The sequence below is a fragment of the Stenella coeruleoalba genome, assembly GCF_951394435.1.
Source record: "Stenella coeruleoalba genome assembly, chromosome: 6".
Lineage (NCBI taxonomy): Eukaryota > Metazoa > Chordata > Mammalia > Artiodactyla > Delphinidae > Stenella > Stenella coeruleoalba.
In genome coordinates this window covers 53,770,283-53,791,982 of record NC_137151.1, presented here as the reverse complement: position 1 = coordinate 53,791,982, position 21,700 = coordinate 53,770,283, and the positions used below count along the sequence as shown (strand labels likewise).

Below are 21,700 nucleotides of genomic sequence, written 5' to 3'. Positions count from 1 at the left end.
ATAACCCCCAAAGTAGATCTTACTTTGACTAGATATAGTCATTCCATTATTTTTTTGCTGCTGCACCAATCCTATCTTTTGAATTTGGGGTCATTGGTACTACCAATCAAAAGACCCTTGTTTACTAGGATCTCTTACAAATAATGTATTGAGAGGGAGAGACTGAGAGTAAAACAATGTTCTCAAAATTCCTATGGATTTTAACTTTCATACTTCACTTTGCCTCGCATTAGCATAAGTAGTTTTCCTCACAAAGGTGGTATATAGGTTTACTTATAATTCAACTCACCTAATCCTATCAACTCACTAACATCACCACTATCGTGGTTTTCATGTTCCCTTCATTACCATGCATAACAAAGTAAACTATAGCCTTTAGTAATCCACTCAAGGTACAGGCTGTCTCTTACAAAGTGAGAGGCTATTTTGCAAAGCATGAAGATCCTGTCGTTAACAAATATTACTACATCATTGGCTTTAGGAAAGAATAAGTTTAATTGTATTCCCCTTCAAGCTAAATTCTGATTTACCCTCAAAAACCAGGTTTACACCCCCCCAAAAAAAACCAGAGCTTTCTAAATTGTTTCACCATAGAATTACAACAAATAGTGTTGTACTATATATTCCTTAATTTATCAAAAAGACTATATTCACATAACTTTTTAGGAACATATCACCATATAAATCAAGTCTGCCATAAATTATATAAGCTTAAATAGAAAAAAAAAAACCACAGTGGGACCTTCAAGGAATTTATTACTTACAACAGGAAGAAAGTTTAAGCCAATAATTGGTGTTGTCTACCTTGTTATTGGCTCATCTTCAGATCAGGAATCAAGTAGAAGAGAAAACAGAAGGGTGTTTGTGTGACCGTTTGTAGCCATTCTCCTACAAGCTCAGATGAAGGACAGGCCATTTGCTACTAAACCTCAAAGTCTTAACACGGTATCCCTGAACCCAAGGGTCTCCAAAGATGAGAGCAACTTTCGTGCTCACTATATATTCATACAGTTATTCACACTTTATGTTCATATCACCTGGGAATAACTAACACTTTTGGCAAGTTTCCTATATTCCAGGAATTCTCCCAGGCTTTACTGCTCATCAACAGTCCTATGAGGGAAGTACCACTGTTCTCCCCATCTTGCAGATGGGGGAAAAATGAGGCCTAGAGAATTTAAGAAAATTGCCCATAGTCACTCAGCTGTTCAGAAGCAGAGCTGGGTGTCAGATGCAGACAGTCTGCAAAGACGCTCCAAAGATCGTGTTCTCGTCCTTTCTGTTACGTTGCTATGAACAGAACATCGATGAGAATCTCTCATTTCCTTGATTCTAATAATATCACTCCTCACACTGAAGAGAGATTCCCTGCCTATGCATGGTGCAGAAAAGAAGAAAAAAACATTCACATCTGGGCTTTGAGAAAGCTCTCTGTGGTTCTCAGGCTTCACCTCAGAGCTGGCTCACAGAGCCCACCACACCTCCAGAGTGGGTAATGGAAGGAACACTTTGAGCACGTGGTACATGAAAGGCCCACCCTCAGACCTAAAGAGATCTTTGTTACATCAACCACACCGCTGGGGTTAAAAAGGAGCCCACACTCTTACACCAGTTTCCAGCTAGGACCTAGAAGGTATGAAAGAAATGTGGAGTTTAAAATTTTTTGAAGTTTCCAAAAAAAGGCCTTCAGTGTCTAATGAAAAGACAAAAGCCCGAGGCAGCTCTCAGTTAAAAGTTTGCAATCCTACCCTAGTTTTGCCCCCATTCTTCCCACCCCCCTGAGGAACCCTCCTGCAGCCCTGACTGTAACGCTCTCCACCACTGTGCCTTGCTAAGGTTTACCGCCTCCGAAGCTACCCAGGGCCCTCTCTCCTAATTTAAACTCCATTCTCCCACCACCTTGGAATTAGAAAAGGAAGCTGTCCCATGAAGTAACACTTCCCTTTCACTAGACAGTAAGGACACCCGAGAAAAGCAAACTGTCCCAAGAGGAAGACTGGATGTCTTCTAGGTCCCTTCCAATGACAAGTTTATTATTAAACAGACCTATACTAAACAGTGAATGACAAATACCTTACTCTTGAAAATCTGCACACCACTGCAGGGGTGTTTGCTTGCTACATCCCTGGTGGGATTTAAGATAGTGCTGGGGAGTTTATATCCCACTACACGGCCTCCTGTTCCTTGGCATACAGCTGGTCTGGGCAAAGGAAAAATCAAGAAGGCTTTGTGGAAACTTAGTCACCTACATGTGGGTGAGGAAACAAAAAGAGAGGGAAAATGGAATGAATAGGAAGCCTTTCCAAGACTACTCAAAAAAATCCTACATGTATCACTGGAGGGGGCCTGAAGTGTGGATGTCATTTGTGGTCACAAACCTCCTTCCCTGCAGGTGGACACAGTCAAAAGAGGCCAACATTCCATTCATCTTTCCCCCATCAGCTTCCTCGCTGGAATTGAAGATTTAGGTTGCCCAGCTCCAAAATATAATAATAATAACAACAACAATAACAACAGCTCTCTCCTTAGGCCATGATCTCCATCCTTTCTAAATCTGACCTTATCTCCAAAGAAAAAAAAATCTCTAGGCCTCACTTGGGTCAACAGTGGAGACTCTTCACCACTGAAAAACATAACATAAATGTTAATAGTATGCTTGCATGAAGAAAAGCCACACCATGAAGTAAAGTGGAACAAAAAAATCTTTGCTATCACCTCTAACCTCCAACCTGCCCACAAGAAATGCCAGTCTCCACAAATATCTCTATTGCCTCACCTACGGTAGCTTTTATTCAAGCAACTGAGTAAAAGGTAAGTGAACCACATCTTAGTGGATTTCATTGTGTTTTCCATTTAATTAATCAAGAAAGTATATACAATAGTTTTCCTTTTATTCTTTTCCCTGCAAATACAAGCTAATTTAAAAGGGTTTTGTGAGCTGACCTAGCAGCTAAACACTTACAGCACTATCTCATCACCAAAGGTGCTGAAACAACTGACCAACTTTTACAATCAACCTGTTTGTATTTGGAATACGACCTCTGCCTGTATTTTAGGAAGGAAGCTTTGCACCAGGAATATCAAATGAGCACAAGCTAGGTGCCAGGGGATGCAGAGCTTCGAGTGCAGGAATGCCAGCAAAATGTGCCTCAGCTTAAAAGTCAGCAGACAGTTTTCTCGGCCATCAGTACCCGGGGCTTTCAAAACCAGCTTATTCTTAAAGGAGGACAGTTTATCGGTTGGAATCATTTCATAAAACTGGAAAAAAGATAAAAACACAAGCCAATACTTTAAGCATTGCTCTCAAGAAAAACAGAGCGTGCCTAGTCACATTTAAGGTCACAGCTTCTGTAAAATGTAGCCAAATAATGGGTGTCAAGGGGCAGGTTTTTTCTTGACTATTGAAGTCGGGAAAATTTCCTCCCCTAGAATGGCTCTGATTGGCAGATATTCTCTGAGAGAGGACAGCTGAGGCCTGTGGTCATTTTATGTCAATGGCTCAACTGAGATGGTCTCCTCCCCCCTCCTCACACACCCCTCTCTTTTTTTGCCAATCCCTATGGTTACATCCAAAACTGCTACCCAAGATACGCTCACGGCAGTGGCTTAAAGGGACAGGAATCACTGCAAAAAGAATACACGCACTTGGGCATATGTCTTATGCAACTCATTGATTGAATATGCCTATGGTGATTTTTCTCAAAAGAACTTGTCGGATTACAATTATAAATGACTTGAAACTGCTGGTATCTGTTTCGTTTGGCTATTAGGGTGGTCAGGATGTCTAACTTAGGAAGGAGAAAATGACAAAATGTCCCAGGAATCAACAGACCTTCATCTTGCTTGATTTTACTGACTAAAATTAACCCCTAACTTGATGGATGGGAGGCAGTATCAACTGCTTATTCTATTCTGTGAAGAAGAAGAGAAGTCAAACAACAACGGCAACAAAATATATTTCTGAAACAGTATTCCCTAGGTACAAAGTTAAGTTATAAACTCGGAAATAGAACATGCTTACTGTTGTTAACAGACATGAACCATGTACAAATTTAGCAACAACTTACCATACTAGACATCGTGACCTTTGGCACTGGCACTATCCAATATCGTTTCAGATACCACTGGTAAAAGATGGCAGAAGTAATCTAATCTGTTAAAGTCCATGTCCCCAACAGAACTGCACTTCTAAAATAGCCTGAGCAAAACCAACATCTTTTCACACTTACTTTTAAGGAACCAAGGAAACATTTTAAAAGAAATAGTGCATCAAGCATGTTCAGCAGGTGAGAATGAGCTTCAATAGCAAGTCAGTAATACCTGCAACATGTATACCTAGGGAAACCTTAAGAGTAATGTGCTCACAGTTAAGAATGAAAAAAACAAGCACAACCTGTTCAATATCGTCCATCTTTAGGAGGTAGCACTAGAAATTAGCTTCTTTTTTATTTATAAGCCAGCAAATTGATTCTTCTTAATATGTGTTTTTAACGTGCTATTTCCCATTCAGGACATGGGACTCCAAGCAACGTGGCTGGCTCCACCACCATGTAGCACAAAGAAACAGAAACAACTTGTACAAGACAGCCCAGGCAGGGCTTAAAGGTTCTCACAAAAATGTAGGATGTGAGTAGTTCATAGACAGCCCAGCTACAAATAGCTTCCCAAATTCCTTCACCTCCATCTTTGAATTGGGAATGCACCAACCAACTGGTATCACAAAATGCCCTAATGACATAGGGAAGGGGGAACAGGAGATTAATACTAACTACTGAGGTTAGTATTTCAAGCCTGAAAAGAACAAAACCATTCACCAAAGTTATTTCCTGGCATCAATTTGAACTATGGGAAGGCATAGTTGTAGTGCAAAGGGGAAAAAAAAAACAAAATGAAAATAAACTGAACACTAAATTATTTGGAAACTTCATACCAATCTCATTTTCATAGCTTTCTCCCACTAAAAAATTTACCCAATATAAAGTAATAATACTACATAAGTAACTAAACCTTTCAGAAATAAACCCAAGATTCCGAGTTGAGCCTTTTGTATAGGTTCCTTCTTTTCCATTTCCTTTCTCAGCTGCCTGCCTTCTAATAAGACAAACTCTTGGCAGGAGCATAGAAGGTATCCAGACATTTGGATGAATTAGACAAGGAAAGTATAAATGAATAAACCCTGGCACTCTGAAATGAAGCAGTCTTTTAAAACCAAAGAGCCAAAACAGAGGCCAAATAATATAATGCTTTCTGACAAAGAAATTTACTTTTTAAAAAATGAGATATACACAGTTCTCAAGGATCATTAAGGCAGTATTCTAAATTAGTGTCTTTTTCAGATCAAGCTGAGACAGTAATTTTTAAACAATACCATTAGCCTACACACGCCCCATACACAGTTCTGTAACAGATTTGTTTCATATTATAATCAATACATGTACAGTTACTTACTTGCTTCCTTTTGTAATGAGCAAACTGAGAAAGGCCTAGAACAGTTGCAAGAGCACCTCCTCCAACAAGAATAGTCCCTTTCACTGCCTTTTGAAATGCCATTTCTTAGCCTACAGAGACAAAAAAAGAAACAAAAAAGTTATTTGGGATTTTTATCACACAATAATCCAATAACAAAAAGAGACTGCCTAGATTATGAAATTATGTTAAACTAGAAAAGAAAACACACAATAAGGAATTTGTTAACATACCAATTTGTATACCACAATTCAAAAACAATACACAAAAAAACCAAGAAACTGACTTTATAAAATGACCATCCAATAGGAATTAAAGAAAGAAAAATTCAGAGACAACTGAGGTTATTTACATGGTATAAAGTCAAGAGAGCGGTGAAAAGAAATGTGTACCTGACAAAACTGCATGCTGTACTTGCAAATTTGTTCCACCACTAATCCCCTCCACAAAAAGAACTGGTGGAAGTCTTCTGTCACTCAACAGGACAATGAACCTCATGCCTGCCTTGGGTTCTCTGGCAAGTGTTGAATTCCACTCTGGTAACAACTCCCTTCCTGAGTTTTCCCCTTCAGAAAGAAGCTCTCGCTAAAACCAAAAGCCAACACATTTACATCTCTATCCCTGGAAGAGTCTACAGATAAAAAGTAAAAGAAAACCATGCCATGATCCTTCTACAAAATGACAGATATAACACTGCTATCATTCCTTTCATTAAGGGAACTTAAAAAAAAAAAAAAAAGGTTTCTTCTAGCCAGAGTTGCATGGCACCAAAATTTCAAGGGGAAACCCAGATCAAGCACTCCTTCGTGCTCACTGTATATTTCTAAATAAAGTCTTGTACTGTGTTAGCTCTTGACTTTCTTTCTTCTCACTTGTTAAAAAAAAAATTCCACTATTGGATTGATGGAATTTCTTAATTTTTTTTTTTTGAGGACTTAAATAGTCTAACTTTTTCAGAAGCCAAAATAAATAAAATAAAATAAATAAAAAATAAAAATTCCAACGAAAAACATCTTACTCTCTTTTATTCTGATAAACAAAAACAAAAAAAACAAAAAAACGATAACACTGTGTGATCACCTAAAAACAATTCTAACTTAGAGTTGATATTTAGCAATTTGACCTGCCTAAGTCTTTCACTTACAAAAGCAGCTGGCACACCCATGTGTTACAGGGAAGCCACTACCCTACTTTCCTGAATGGGTGGAGTTCTGACCTGTTTGGACAACATACCTTATGCTTTACAGATATCTCACAACTCAAATTATTTAATATGAAGTCAATTTTAACCTAGGATAGTAAAAAACATATAGTATCTCAACGTAAATTATGATACAGTTAAAAATGTTTGAGTTCAGGGACTTCCCTGGTTGCACAGTAGTTAAGAATCCACCTGCCAATGCAAGGGACACGGGTTCGATCCCTGGTCTGGGAAGATCCCACATGCCGTGGAGCAACTCAGCCTGTGTGCCACAACTACTGAGCCTGCCCTCTAGAGCCCGCGAGCCATAACTACTGAGCCCCTGTGCCGCAACTACTGAAGCCCGCGCACCTAGAGCCCGTGCTCCGCAACAAGAGAAGCCACCGCAGTGAGATGCCTGCGCACCGCAACGAAAAGTAGCCCCACTCGCCATAACTAGAGGAAGCCCACGTGCAGCAATGCAGACCCAACACAGCCAAAAATAAATAAATAAATTTATATATTAAAAAAAAAAAGTTTGAGTTCATGTTGACTGAATAGAATCTATTAGCATAACTATCCTAAATCAAAGAATTTCAAGTGCAGTTGGTAACTCTGACTCTACAGAAAATCCATTTTGGAATACTATAAATTATATACTAAAATAAAAGCTAGCATTTCTTAAAATTTTATTTTTCTTCTGATCTCATTCTTTTCTGACAAACTCCTAAATTCTAAGACTCATCTTTATTTTTAAGATTCTCGCCAGAAAAATATTTCACATGCGTATGTTCTTTACTGCTGGAGGTCTCTTCTTTCCCATCCCTTCTCTGAATCAACCATCCCCTCTCTCCCAAGTTATGCAAAAGAGTTGGTGTATGTTGGCTGGGGCTTCCATTCATCATTCAGTCAACCCTAAGAAAAACCTAACGTCCACGATTGTTCTGATGGTGAAAACCGCAATTGAGCCAACTTGGAAGGCACCCCTTTGTCAGAGCTCAGCATCACCATTCCTAGTACTGCTATAAACGTTCACATGGGTGCCTATCGCACAACAGAAACCCTAGCAGCCCGGAGACAGCATGCTATCCCCTGGCTAACTGGGCTTCCCTGACAATTAGAGACAGAGAATAGAGACCTAGTTCTAATTACCTGAACAATGCCTGTGCCCACCCCAAATAGATGGTAGCCTGGCAATCCCTTGGATGTGAGTTTTGTAGGTGGTTGACTTTAGCTCAGTATCATTGCTTCTGTCTTGTTGATGTCATTGATGACCTCACAAAGGACACCACACATCAGTATAGCTAACTGAGGGATGTCATACAACACAGTCATAAAGTGTCTCAGCAGAGGTGTTCATTCAGCCAGTTAAGTTTGGAGCTAGTTTTTCCAATTGTGTAGCTCCCTACATTCCCTGCTCACCTTATTATATTGCCTCAATTTGATTTTCCTGAAACCAAAACTTGCTAAGGAGGATATCTTCATGGATTTTCTCAATGAGCCACAAATACTATGGAAGAACTGCATTGACATATTATTTTGCAGAGTTATTGATAATATTGGCTATAATAAAGTTTCTTTTTTCAGTATTTTCATAAAATAACCTACGCTTAAATATTATTATTTCTATTGTGATCAAATTTATCCACAAGATAATCTAGCTGGTTGTAACGAATAAATCACTCTTACAAAAGCACAGAATCAGTCGGCTTCACCTGACTCTCCCGAGATGATGATGATAATGATCATCATCATCATTAATGTTATAATGACAATAGTTGCCATTTATTGAGTTATTTGCTAGGTAATGGGTACCATGCTTTTAATTCTTTATATATATCAGCTCATATCACCCTCACAACATCCTAATTTCATAAAAGAGGCACTTGCAGTTCAAAGAGAGTAGGGGATTTGTCCTAGGTCATTCCCTAGTAAGTGACAAAGCCACAGCTTAGTCTTTGCTCCTAATCACGAGGTGGTTCTGCCCTGCCTTTGCTCTGAAAAGCCAACCTCTCCCCAAGAGCCACACCATATTTTGCTATTACTCCCAAAAGAAAGCCCTATTCACAAGCAGTCACCCAAAGTGTACAGTCCCTTGGCATTAGGTTTCTCTAAGGCAATGAGGAAGACTCTGACAAAATATCTGCTAGTAACCTTCTGCCAGATGATGTAAAAACTTTGTTCTAATGTTGACAGAAAGAAATGTAAAACCAGATTAACGTTAAACTATGTGCTGTGAACTACTTATACCCACTTACATTCCATTATAAGGAAAAAAGTTTTCACAATGATGACAAAGAGGAAAAGATTGCTTCCTTCTACATAAAAGCTGCAACCAGGAAGTTAGCAAAGACTGGGAATAAAAATGTCAATAAATCTTTACCTTTTGCAACTAAAAGTATGAGAAAGTCAGAGGTAGAATAGAAAACCAGAGGTAGAAAAGGAAACCGGAGGTAGAAAAATCAACTAAAAGTAAAATTAGCTTAGTTATCATAGCCTGATGTCTATGTTAAATAGCCTGTGAATAAATCACGTATACATTGACTCAGGACTGGCTCCTGCATTTGCACAGACCAATGCCAGCCCTCTAATTCTTGCAAGGAGAACAACAGGCAACTAAATAAAACCTTAAACAAAGTTAGTCAACTAAATATATCTGTGAGTTTATCAACTGCTCTCAAGGGGTTTGCAATCAATTTGGAGGATTAAATATCAAAGTCTGTCTTATAACTGTCTTATAACTAGTTGTGCTACACTGAATGTTACTAATACTCTGACAGACAGAAGACCCTGAATAGCCAAAGCAATCTTGAGAAAGAAGAACAAAGCTGGAGGCATCTCAATTCCTGACTTCAAACTATATTACAAAGCTATCATAATTAAAACAATATGATACTGCCATAAACACAGATACATAGATAAATAGAACAGAATAGAGAGCCCAGAAATAAACCCATGCATACATGGTCAATTAATTTTCAACAAAGGAGCCAACAATATACACTGGAAAAATGACAGTCTCTTCAATAAACGGTGATGAGAAAACTGGACCAGCCACATGCAAAAGAATGAAACTAGACCACTTTCTTACACCATACAAAAAAATCAACTTAAAATGGATTGAAGACTTAAATGTTAAGACCTGAAACCATAAAACTCCTAGAATAAAGCATAGAGGGTAAGCACCTTAACATTGGTCTTGGCGATGATTTTTTTTTTTTAATTTGATACTAAAAGCAAAGACAACAAAAGCAAAAAAAAAAAAAAAATGAGTGGCACTACATCAAACTAAAAAGCTTCTGTACAGCAAAGAAAACCATTAACAAAATGAAAAGGCAACCTAATGAATGGAATAAAATATTTGCAAAACATATATTTAATAAAGGGTTAATATCCAAAATATATAAAGAATTCATACAACTCAATAGCAAAAAAAAATTCAATTTAAAAACAGGCAGAATGACTAAGTAGACATTTTTACAAAGAAGACATACAAATAGCCAATAGGTACATGAAAAGGTGCTCAACATCAATAATCATCAGGGAAATGCACATCAAAATCACAATGAGATACCACCTCACACACACACATGCACACAAAGTGAGGTAAGTGTTGGCAAGGATGTAGAGAAAAGGGAACCCTTTTGCACTGTTGATGGGGATGTAATTAATGTAGCCACTATGTGAAAACAGTATGGAGGTTCCTCAAAAAATTAAAAATAGAACCACCATATAATCCAGCAATTCCACTTCCGGGTGTATATACAAAAGAAACAAGATCACTATCTCAAGGAACTATCTGTACCCCCATGTTCATTCCAGCATTATTTGTAATAGCCAAGACATGGAAACAATCTAGGTGTCCATCAATGGATGAATTGATAAAGAAAATGTGATACACACACACCCCAACACATACACACACACACAGAGGAATATTATTCAACCATGGAAAAAGAAGGAAACCCTGCTATTTGCAATAATATGGATGAAACTTGAGGGCATTATGCTAAGTGAAATAAGACACACAGGGAAAGACAAATACAGTATGATCTTACTTACATGTAGAATCTAAAAAACCCCAACTCACAGAAACAGAGAAGAAATTGGTGGTTGCCAGAGACAGGGGGTGGGAGGTGAGAGAAATGGGTGAAGATGGTCAGAATGTACAAACTTTCAGTTATAAGATAAATAAGTTCTGGGGATGTAATGTACAGCAGTTGCTAAGAGAAGAAATCTTCAAATTGCTCATCACAAGGAAAAGAAATCATAACTAAGTGAGGTGATGGATGTTAACTAAACTTACTATGATAATCATTTCATTTTATATATATATACACATATATAATGTTATATATGTTATATAATCATTGTTTTATGTTATATAATCATTATGATGTTATATAATCACTGTTTTATGTCTTAAACTAATACAATGTTACGTGTCAATTTTATCTCAATAAACCTGGAAGAAAAAAAAAACATTTAAATTACAGCCAAAAGAAAGAAATAGCTCAAAGTGGAGATAGGGAATCATGGTAAAGCACTATCTGATAACCATTTTCATCAACTAGAAGATATAGCGCAGAATAAAACTAAGATGCTATTTCTCCTTTGTTCTATTCTAACTCAAGCACTGAGTTATCATGCCCTCAAAGAAAGAAAGGAATCACTAAATGGACAGTGATTATACTTCACCTGAATTTCTGTGACTTGGGTTCCCTCAAAATGAGTGGAAGGGCTGGAAGGGTTTATAAATAAAGCAGGCTGTTAAATTACATTATTTACTAAACCATGTCAATATCAAATAGAAAAAAAAAATCGGTGACTATCCAGTCAAGATGGCACAGTGAATTTATGCTTCAGCTCATCCTGTATGCTCTAAATGCACGGTAATGACAAAATAGGAAAAAAAAAACAACATACACACAAACATAGATGCACATACATGCTCTGATAGAAAACAAGGTACTATATCATTGCAGTGAAAAGAGATTAATTCTCACTAAATGATTAAAGAAGGTTTCAGAAGACAGGATACTTGAAAAGCCTCTTGAAGAAAAAAGGATTTGGAGGGGAGTGAGTACGGGCAGGTCTGGATTGAGAAAGATTTGGAGGAGAAAGAGAACATCATGGTAATGTTCAGCAGGCATGCAAGTTGTTATCTGGTTTGGCAGGAGACGATGTTCATTTGAAAATGAGGTTTAAAAAGAAGTCCAGGGCAAGAGATAAGAACATTCTGTACATGTGAAATAAGATATTTTTCTATGATATTCTGTTGGCCATGAGAGCTGAGATTCCAGATGAAAGAAACAAGCTGCTTCATCTCATGACTTATGAAGAATGTTCAAGTAGGTTTTGGTGTTGAAGCTTATGATGAAGACTGAGGGACCAACTGGAAGGCAATAAAAGAGTCCCCACATGAGAAGACGAAAGCCTGGTTTAGGACAACACTGAAAAGTACTAATGCAGACACTGATGCTTTGCAGAAATCTCTAATGACAGCACTCAATTAGAGACCATTACAGAATCTGACAAGTGATTACAGAAGGAAACAGGAAGAGACTGAACGTCATAAGGGGCTTTAGCCTGGGTAACTGGGGATTTGCCCCAACATTACAACATTAAGAATCAGAAAGAGAAGCAAGTTTAAGGGAGGAGAGGAGTTCATTTGGAAGCAAAAATATTTAAGATCTTGACAGAACACCTACAGAGAGAAAACAGCAAACATATAGATAGGAGGGTCTTAAACTCACAAGAGTCGTCATAGCTAAAGCTATGGTGTGAGGAATTTTCTGCCTAAAACTGACAGATGTACCTGCTCACAGTAAAATGTACTTACTGCCAGCAAAACAAAAACTGGACTTGCCACTTCTCAAAGTTTGCTGACCCATGCTTCTAGCTAATCCTGCAACTTATCTGGCTCCACAGGATTCTTGGCTGTCCTTTTAGGACTCTCATTATAGATAGAGTGACTTCGACAATGAAGACAACCGTTCAGACCCTATCTTAAATAGTTCCTGAGCGCTCACCACTTCTGCCGTCCTCCTACTCATTGGTAAGGCTACGCTAACAGTTAAATCATGCATTTAGATGACTTAACCACACACTTGAGAATTTAAAACAAGAAATAACCACCCACTGGAAACGGCTGGGGTTCCCCTTGGCAACTACTCATAAGCAAATTTATTCCAGAACAAAAGCACACTTCCTGGCCCCGGAATTCTCAAAATAGAGTCCTCAAACTCCTCTCCCTGTCTTGCAGTCCTAGCTTCTCTCTTAATTCAACATAAATAAAAATCTATCCAAAGAGATTTATCACTCCTCTGTGGAAGGATCCCTTCACTTCTACAAAAACTCTCCTATCCCCTGATCTCTTGCATAGAATCAGCTATTTCCATTTTAACCTCCAGGCTCTCCATTAATTGAAGAAAAATTGAGACTTCTCAGGGTTTTGAGTCTTATGCCAGCACAGATGCAAACATATTTCTTTCCATCCCTCACAAGAATTATCAGTGTGGGTGCTGGGGAGGAAGGAGGATAGCTCAAAGATAATTTTCAGAAGAGTCATTTCAACCACAAGCCTTGTCCCTGGAACATGTGTTCTCTAGCAAGATATAAAGGCATTCCATGACCCTCTGATCACCTACACTGAGAACCCAAGATGAACAAGGCATTTAAAACATAAAACTCCCAGAACGTAACCTAGATGTAGCATGTGCTACTTCACTCAGCCCTTTACCTAAGCAGATGCAGGTCCAAAGGTAGGAAGACACTCCTTACGCTTCAGTTGTGCAGCCACCCCCCTTGTGGCTGTGCATGGAAAGCCTCCCCCTCATCTATTTTGAGTCATGACACTCCGTCAAACCCACAGATGGCACAAGTCAGAGCGCAGGGCCTCAAGATCCACCTGCACACAAATTCAGTGACTTAAGGGAGAAAGTTGCATGAATCTTACTAAATAAGGGTGCAGGGCCTCATCAGAGGAAGTCCTACCCAGAAAGTCATGGAACTTGACAGCAAGTTCACAGCAAAATGGAAGAACAGGGAGTGAACGCAAAAGCACCTTCCCACCCAACTAGTTTTAACTATAAAAGTCAAGGTTTTGGGGGTGCTTTGAACTAGGCATGTTTCAACAAAGCAAACCCTTTATTCTTCCAACTGATGTGATAGCAAATGTTATGCATACTTTCCTATAAGAAAGAACATCACAGTTTAGGCACACCGAGCCTAAGCCTGATCACGTGCTTACACAAACAAGTACCGATCAAAGCACACCAAGTACTACTGCCTCTTTCCCCGAGGTTGACTTTATAGAGGGGAGAATGATTAGCGCTCTGCCTACAAACGCATCCTCTCCAGCCAAGCAGAGAGGAACTTCTGCACACACACATCTTACACAGCAGCATGTGATCCCTACAGAAACACAGAGTGAGCCCTCAAGCATGCTTTTTGAAAGCTGTCAGACATAAATGAACAAAACAGTCAACATCAGAGGCCCGTCAGCCTGTTCTCTGCAAACAGAGAGGAGCCCTAGTCCATAAACTGAAATTGAATCATTCTTTTTTTCAGTTGCTTTAAACATTTTTGAAAAGGATTTAGACCAAGTCCCGATAAAAAATGGACCTAAGAGTCATCCACAAAAGATTATCCCCATGGAAATAACTGAATGTATCAAATCCTGAAAACACAGGAGACGCTTAAAAGTGTCTTCACCTTCCCTAGGCCTTCCTCTGTTGTGTGCATATATATATATATATATATATACATACACACATACATACATACATATATATTTTTTCCCTAAGCCACAAACACCATAATAACAATGATAACAATTTACAGCCTACAGTTGTAAAAATTACATACACTGAACAGGATATCAAAGGACAAACAAAAAGATTTTTCTGAAATCATTGAGAAAAGCATTCTCCTGAAAAACAAGATAAATGAAAGGACCATGTAAAAGTCAGCACAAAACTTATAAATGTAATGAGTCCGCAGACTCTGGATGCCCCAAATTTTGGCCTGTGGCTGATGAGGAAGCTCAGCAACGTAATCACACATGGCTAGCACAGCATCCAAACCCTAGCTTCGTCCCTGTCTTCCACACCCTATCCAAAAGCCACACTGCTTTAGGGAAGGGTTCCATTTCCAATCAATTTCCCCAGGAAATCCCTTGCCTGAAGGGCCCAACCCAAAAGATAGAAAAAAAAATCTCAATGACTGGAGAGCACTTTAAGAAAGACAAAAGAGACAGACTCGGGCAACAAAGAGAAAAATGAAAGAAGACAAACACTATATTTGTATTGGTCCACATAGCTTCAAGCCAGAAGGTAGTTTGGAAATGATTCCTACTAGTCACTCTGGGGCACCTTTAGGTCAATTATATCATTTTAGAACAAACACAACACACAGCTACAGATGATGGAGAGAGAGGTTAGCCCAGGACCATCCCTCAGGCTCAAAGGACAGCAGGCGCCTGGAAGCTTGACAGAAGGAGTTGGCACAGAAAAGGGCTGCGCTGGTTTCAGAGGTTCAAATCAGACTTTAAGAAATGTAAGCACAAGGCACCCCCCCCAAAAAAAAGAGGAGAAAATAAAGTCAACCATTTAAAATGAGCCAGTTAGAAGCCTCTGTTTATAAAAATTCAACTCAAACATTATCACATGAATTCTTTTGGTGTAATTTTTTTTTTAATTTAATATGCAATGCCACAACCAATTAAAGCATTTACTTCACAAAGTCCTCCAAAATGAAAACATATCAAAAGGGAAGAAGGTCCCAGAGGAACAAGAGGATACATGCTCACACTCTAACTGTCATTTATTATGTAAGACTCAATTTTAAAAAAATACATAGGGTTGCCAAGGTAACTTCCGTATTATGTCTTTATGTTTTCTGCCATTTCTAAAATGCATACCAATACTATAAAGTCCCAGATTTGACCCTTTTCTCTTATTTCATAAGGCTCACTCTAGAATTACAAGAAATCAATGAAGCCCATCTCAACTAATAATAGATTTATATTCATTAAATGCAAATGATCATAGTTTAATTCATAATGGAATGATTTCCACTGTATTTGCTCTCCATAGAATTGCTATTAAAAATCATGAAGAACTATAATTAGTTCATGCAGGTGAGCTTGTATTCCATTTTAAAATCATTTTAAAACTGAAATTAATATATATTCTCTATCATCTTAGATATGTTAATGGGTTTTTGTTTAAAGTTGTAAAATCCTATCAGTGATTTTCCATAAAAATGTATGTCTGCCTTCCTTGTTTACCATATGTAATTTAAGGTAATCCTGAGAGGCATAAAATAAAATGCCCCTTATAAGAGAAATTCTGGAGCATTCCTTCCCCAAAATGCCCACCCCTTATAAAGACACAAGTCAGGTTAAGGAATTGAGTGGATAGCATGCCAACTGTGAAATAATAAACTTGCATTTATGTATCAACTAATAAGAAATGCCTCACTTAAAAAGAATACAGCAGACAATGAAAAAAGCTTTAATTCTGTCTTGAAGAAGAAGAAATGTTACCAGTGAATCACACACAAAAATAATTCTTTAGGCAAACAGACCACACTAGTGCCGTGATTTTTTTTTTTTTTTTTTTTTTTTGGCTGCGTTGGGTCTTCTTTGCTTTCTCTAGTTGTGGCGAGCAGAGGCCACCCTTCGTTGTGGTGCGCGGGCTTCACCTGTTGCAAAGCACAGGCTCTAGGCACGCGGGCTTCAGTAGTTGTGGCACACAGGCTCAGTAGCTGTGGCTCGCAGGCTCTACAGCGCAGGTTCAGTAGTTGTGGCGCACAGGTTTAGTTGTTCCGCGGCATGTGAGATCTTCCGGGACCAGGGATTGAACCCATGTCCCCTGCATTGGCAGGCGGATTCTTAACCACTGCGCCATCAGGGAAGTCCCAGTCCTGGGCTTCTTGCAGTCTTTCTGCCCCTTTACTAACCCTACTGTTGGGTTAGGAAAATGGCTCACATTCTTCTAGCAGCATAAACCCCCTTTTTTTAGATTTGACATTCTGTTATAGAGTCTACTTCAGTAATTAAGACAAGATAAAACCCTTTACTTTGTTATAGAATAAACTGCAAATCAAATAACAGAGCTCAAAATATCTGCCTTTACACTAAAATATATCAAGCCTCTCCTCCGGATTTATTATAAACATAACAAACCCTTATAAAGTAATAACAATCATGGCTGTTGACTACACATCCTAAAATGTTCCATAAGAAAACATCTACTTCATTATATAAAAAGGGTTTGGGTGCTATAAAATAGTGCGCAGGCACTGTGAATCAAATGAAAAGGTTTTTAACACATATAGATGATAATGAACTTTAGTCAAAAGAAATATACCCTAAGAAAATTTCAATGAATTTAGCATGTTCAGAAAAGGAAGTGTTTAAGATAATTAAGCTTCTATTTGCCTGGATCTTAATCAGAGATCTGTTTTGTTGTTATCCAATATCGTATATTTTTAAGAAATATGGCATTATGAATTAGGAAAAACTATCTACTAAATATAGGAATTATTTTTTAAGGCTCAAAAAAATCTTAAAGAGAAAAGATCATTTTTCCAAAATCTCTTTTTTTTTGAATAGCACAGATGTAGAAGGTTAGAGAATCTGCCTTAGAATGTTATAAGCACAAACAAAACTTTGAAAAACTGGCTTTTTTTTTTTTTTACTTCAAAATGCTGATGCCAATTGAGTTAACTCAGCTTTACTCGTTATTTTTATCACCAAATACAAGGAAAATGTACCAATTCTTTCAAAAGTTCCAGTAGCAATTGCATTATATATGTCATTAAAAATGCATTTTAGGAAATACTTGTTGAAGATAGTTTATGAAATCTGGGCTCATAAAAAACTATGATATAATTTTTATGATAATTAGTTATAGCACAATAATTTCAGTTAATTTAATTTACTTACATTGTAAATAAAAAAGTTCTAAATTTAATTACAGCTCTATTACAGCTCTATTAATGCATAAGACATCGTTGGGAGTTATAACAGAGACCAAAAAGTATATGGGGTGGGGAGACCATTTATTCTGCTTCCTTGAGCTGGAGAAGATCCCCAGGAAATAAAGCTAACCACTTTTTACATCCTGTAACCACTTTCCCCCTACAGCCTGCTGAAATTTGCATTTAAAATTCACTCCCCTACATATCTAATAATCCATTGCATGTATAAATCTAACTATCAACAAAGGGTCAAATTACACACAAAAAGCATAGATGCAAAGAAAATCTAAGATGTACTACAACAAAATAATCATATTTTATATTATTTAGCTTAGTGATGACACTCCCTAAAAATGTCTCACCCTTAAGGAAGTAAGAATCAAACAACAGGAGAGAAAGACTGCAGTAATTCATATTTCTAACAAAACTTTCTTTCAAAATTATGGAATACAACAGTTGGTAAATGCTCCATTCCCTGGCCCCTCAGAAAGGAGAAGAAAAGATAGTAGGGTCTTCGCCTATGCAAAAGTAATAAACAAAGCTGTATTTCCATCTCAGTCATCTTGGCTGAACAGTCTTGGTCATAAGATCTTATTCTCCCCACTTGAATGAGGCATCCTCTCCAAGCCTCTCCTTTTTAGATTTTTCTTTTCTTCTTTAAAAGGACGGGCACACACCCTAAGTGGAAAGCTTTCAAGTACTAGACTATAAACAAGTCTAGTCACTGTGCATGAGATACTGTGTACCGACATGACACAGCTAATACCCTAGCATCTGACGGTCTAAAATTGAAATAGCATGCACAGATCAAGGGTTCTACTCAATATTCTTGCTAAAACTGTCACCCCCCAAACAAAGTACACACACACCAAAAACCTCTCTATTCTTGTAATTCTTGAAATACCATATTAAAAAAGAAAATCACCCGTGGGTATTCTAGAAGGAGAGATTAAGGAGACTCGCCTTGTAATTCCATCTATACTACTAACTTGCTTTGTGATTTCAGGCAAATCATTTGAATTTGCTGATCTTCACTCCACCTATAAATGAAGCATCTTTGAAAATGTCCAGATCTATTTTAACTTTAAGTTTGTATTATTTTATGGTTTTTCTTCATTCAATAGGTGCAGGGGGAAAAAAAAAACCTTCTGCACTAAGCTTGGTATTACCTTAATATCCTATTTATTTAGCAATGTTGGATGATTAAGGCTTGCATTCATTCTTTCATTCAATAATTACTTACTAATCATTTAACATATGCCAGGCACTAAACATACAACTGAGAACAAACATAACAAAAATCCCTGCCTTCTAAGAGCTTACATTTGAATGGAGTTTATAGGTTTTTTTTAAAAGTCTAAACTATTTTGAATTTAAATATTTCAAAAGTACAAATCACACTTTGTCTTCTCAAAAATATTAACCAGGAATTCAATTATTGATGACTTGGAGCCATCCTTATATACATTAGACTATGCGGCTAGGGTAATGTCCTCAGGAACAGTTGAATACTATTACCTCTTTACTCAGTGGCTCCAAACCACACTGTTCCCATTTGAATTCTTCCTGTATCTGCTTTATAAAGTTTTCCTGGTTCTTCAAACTATCGGGCTGATGGTAAATTTCCCTTTTGATCTTTGGGCTCTCCAGATCACTTCTAACTTGTTACCACTGTGGTCAGAAAAGTGAGAGCCAACTTAGCTAAAACTGTGTTTAAAACACAAATAAACAGGGTTTCCCTAGTGGCGCAGTGGTTGAGAGTCCATCTGCCGATGCAGAGGACACGGGTTCGTGCCCCGGCCCGGGAAGATCCCACATGCCGCGGAGCGGCTGGGCCTGTGAGCCATGGCCACTGAGCCTGCGCGTCCAGAGCCTCCGCAACGGGAGAGGCCACAACAGTGAGAGGCCCGCGTACCGCAAAAAAACCCAAAAACAAATAACTCTGAGCAAGGCAAAAGGAGCAACTCATTAGCATTCTAGCTTTTGGATTTTCAACATTCTGGCTGTATTTATTCAAGGGCCTTTTTCCCCCTTCCTTCCTTTGTTCTAGGTCAGTGGATCTTCCCAGATGTCTTACCAGAAGTTTATGGTACACAGCGTGGATGAAACAAACTACACAGGTCTCCGATGAAGATTAAGAATTTCAAGCCAGATACAAGCACATAGTCCAAGATAAGAAAAAGAAAATTCTTATTTCATTTCTGCCTCATCTGAACAAATTCACATTACATATATGAAAAAAATATGGCAAAGCTGTATGCTTCTGCTCTAGAAACAACTAGAACCTTTTTTCTGTGCTCTCTTGGATTTAAGGAAAATATTACAGATAAATGGGCCAAAAAAGAAGCTATCTGCCACTCTTAAAAAACTTCAAAATTCATTGTTGGAAACTGGTTTATGAAAAATGCACTTACCATTGGTGAGGGAGAGATTAAAATTGTACACTCTAAGAAAATAATGAAAGCAACAGTTCAACAAAACTCAGGGAAGTATCACTGAAGGAACTACTCAACTAAGGAAGATGAAAAGAGGAGCGTTCATTCCTACAACACAGATTCAACTCAGATTGACTGAATGTCTGCTATATCCTCAGCATTGTTCTAGGGGCTGGCAAGTTCTCTGCTCTCATGGATTGGGGGAAACAAAAAATAAACCTATAAACAAATTTAAAAATTGAGTACTTTGAAACTGACAAGTGCTACGAAGAACAAAATTAGGTTGGAGAGTGACTGGGGGCAGGAGGGATCTACTTTAGATAGAAAGTGCAGGCAGGTTATTTGGCACAAATGTAATTGAGGAAAAGCCAGCCACACAGGGATCTAAGAGAAGGGCCTTCTACACAGAGGGGACAGGCATACAAAGACACACAGCAGGTGTACGCCTGGCCTCCACTGGACACTGTAGGGGCAGCACAGTGAATCATGTGGGCAGTGGGTTCCAGATCAGGTCAGAGAGCCAGACATGTGCCAAGTCACGTATGACTTCGTTCTAGCAAGGTGTTTATTCTGACAAGATAGAGATAGAAAATCAGTGGAAGGTCCTAATCAGTGCGATGATGCAATGGAATTTATACAGAGGGAGGGAGGAAAGAAGATCGACCCTAGCTACAGCGTAGAGGATGCTTTCCAAGGAAATAAGAGTAAAAGCAGTTGCTTTTTCTTAAGGACGCCATTAGCCCTGTTCACAATGAGTAGATGAAAGTATGAAAAAAGGATGTAATGGGGAGAGAGAGAGGAAGAGTTAATAAATCATATGAGAAAATAGTAAAAAAATGTAAACCACAGTCAAAAATAGGATTCTGTAATAGGAAAACAAACACTTCAGAGATAATCTTGAATATAAATGTCTGCTGAACTTACACACTTGAAAGACTGTTCCAGCCCATTCAGTCTAACAAGCTGGTAACAGAGTGTCAACTGAGAGAGCCTCTCAAATGCCAACAGCAGAGGTCTTTCTTATACTTCTATTCCCCCTTGGGCTAGGGTATGTTGCAGGTGACTTTCCCCCCCCAGCAACTCATGATATCTTGAACTGATTTTGAACTCATATTGGAAAAGAACCCTAGGTCACATCTCAACAAGCTGAGGCACTCAGAACATTCCCCACCAACCACACAGGCAGGGCGCTAAAGAGCTGTGTGAAACTTACTGACACACTGAGTATAGAGGTAATAGACAAGAGGGACTGCATATGATTAATTACAGTTATTTATATTTATGGGTTTGAATCTTGAGGATGCCTAGCCTCTCCCTATTTTATTTCATAATTTTCCCCCTGCTGGAGACTGAAGAGCAAAAGTCAATTGCCTGAGTGTTGGCATCACATCGGAAACTAAAGGGCCATGCATTTCAATTCCAGCTCAAGGAACACTCTGGCTGAGCAGATGTAATTCACCAGACCCCAGTGGGCTAGGCTCCCACTGTTGTCAGTCAAATCACATAGCTGGTGGAAATCAGCAGAGCACATTAGCAATTTATACTCAACAGCCTCTTTTCAACCATAAATTCTGAGATAATGTTAAGTGAAACCCAAAGTTAATCCAAAAAATTTAGCCCATAGTTGAGC

At 38.3% G+C, this 21,700-nt stretch overlaps 1 protein-coding gene across 6 annotated transcripts in view; it reads right to left on the bottom strand.

Annotated features, from left to right (window-relative positions):
* The window catches only part of GPD2 (glycerol-3-phosphate dehydrogenase 2), a 199,917-nt gene that overhangs the window by 91,596 nt on the left and 86,621 nt on the right, over positions 1 to 21,700 (bottom strand). For all 6 annotated transcript variants that reach the window (XM_079923816.1, XM_079923811.1, XM_079923813.1 and 3 more), the window contains one exon: positions 5,449 to 5,558. In XM_079923816.1, the coding sequence (XP_079779942.1) occupies positions 5,449 to 5,550 (102 nt within the window). In that variant the 5' untranslated portion in view covers positions 5,551 to 5,558. The remainder of the gene's footprint in view (positions 1 to 5,448; positions 5,559 to 21,700) is intronic.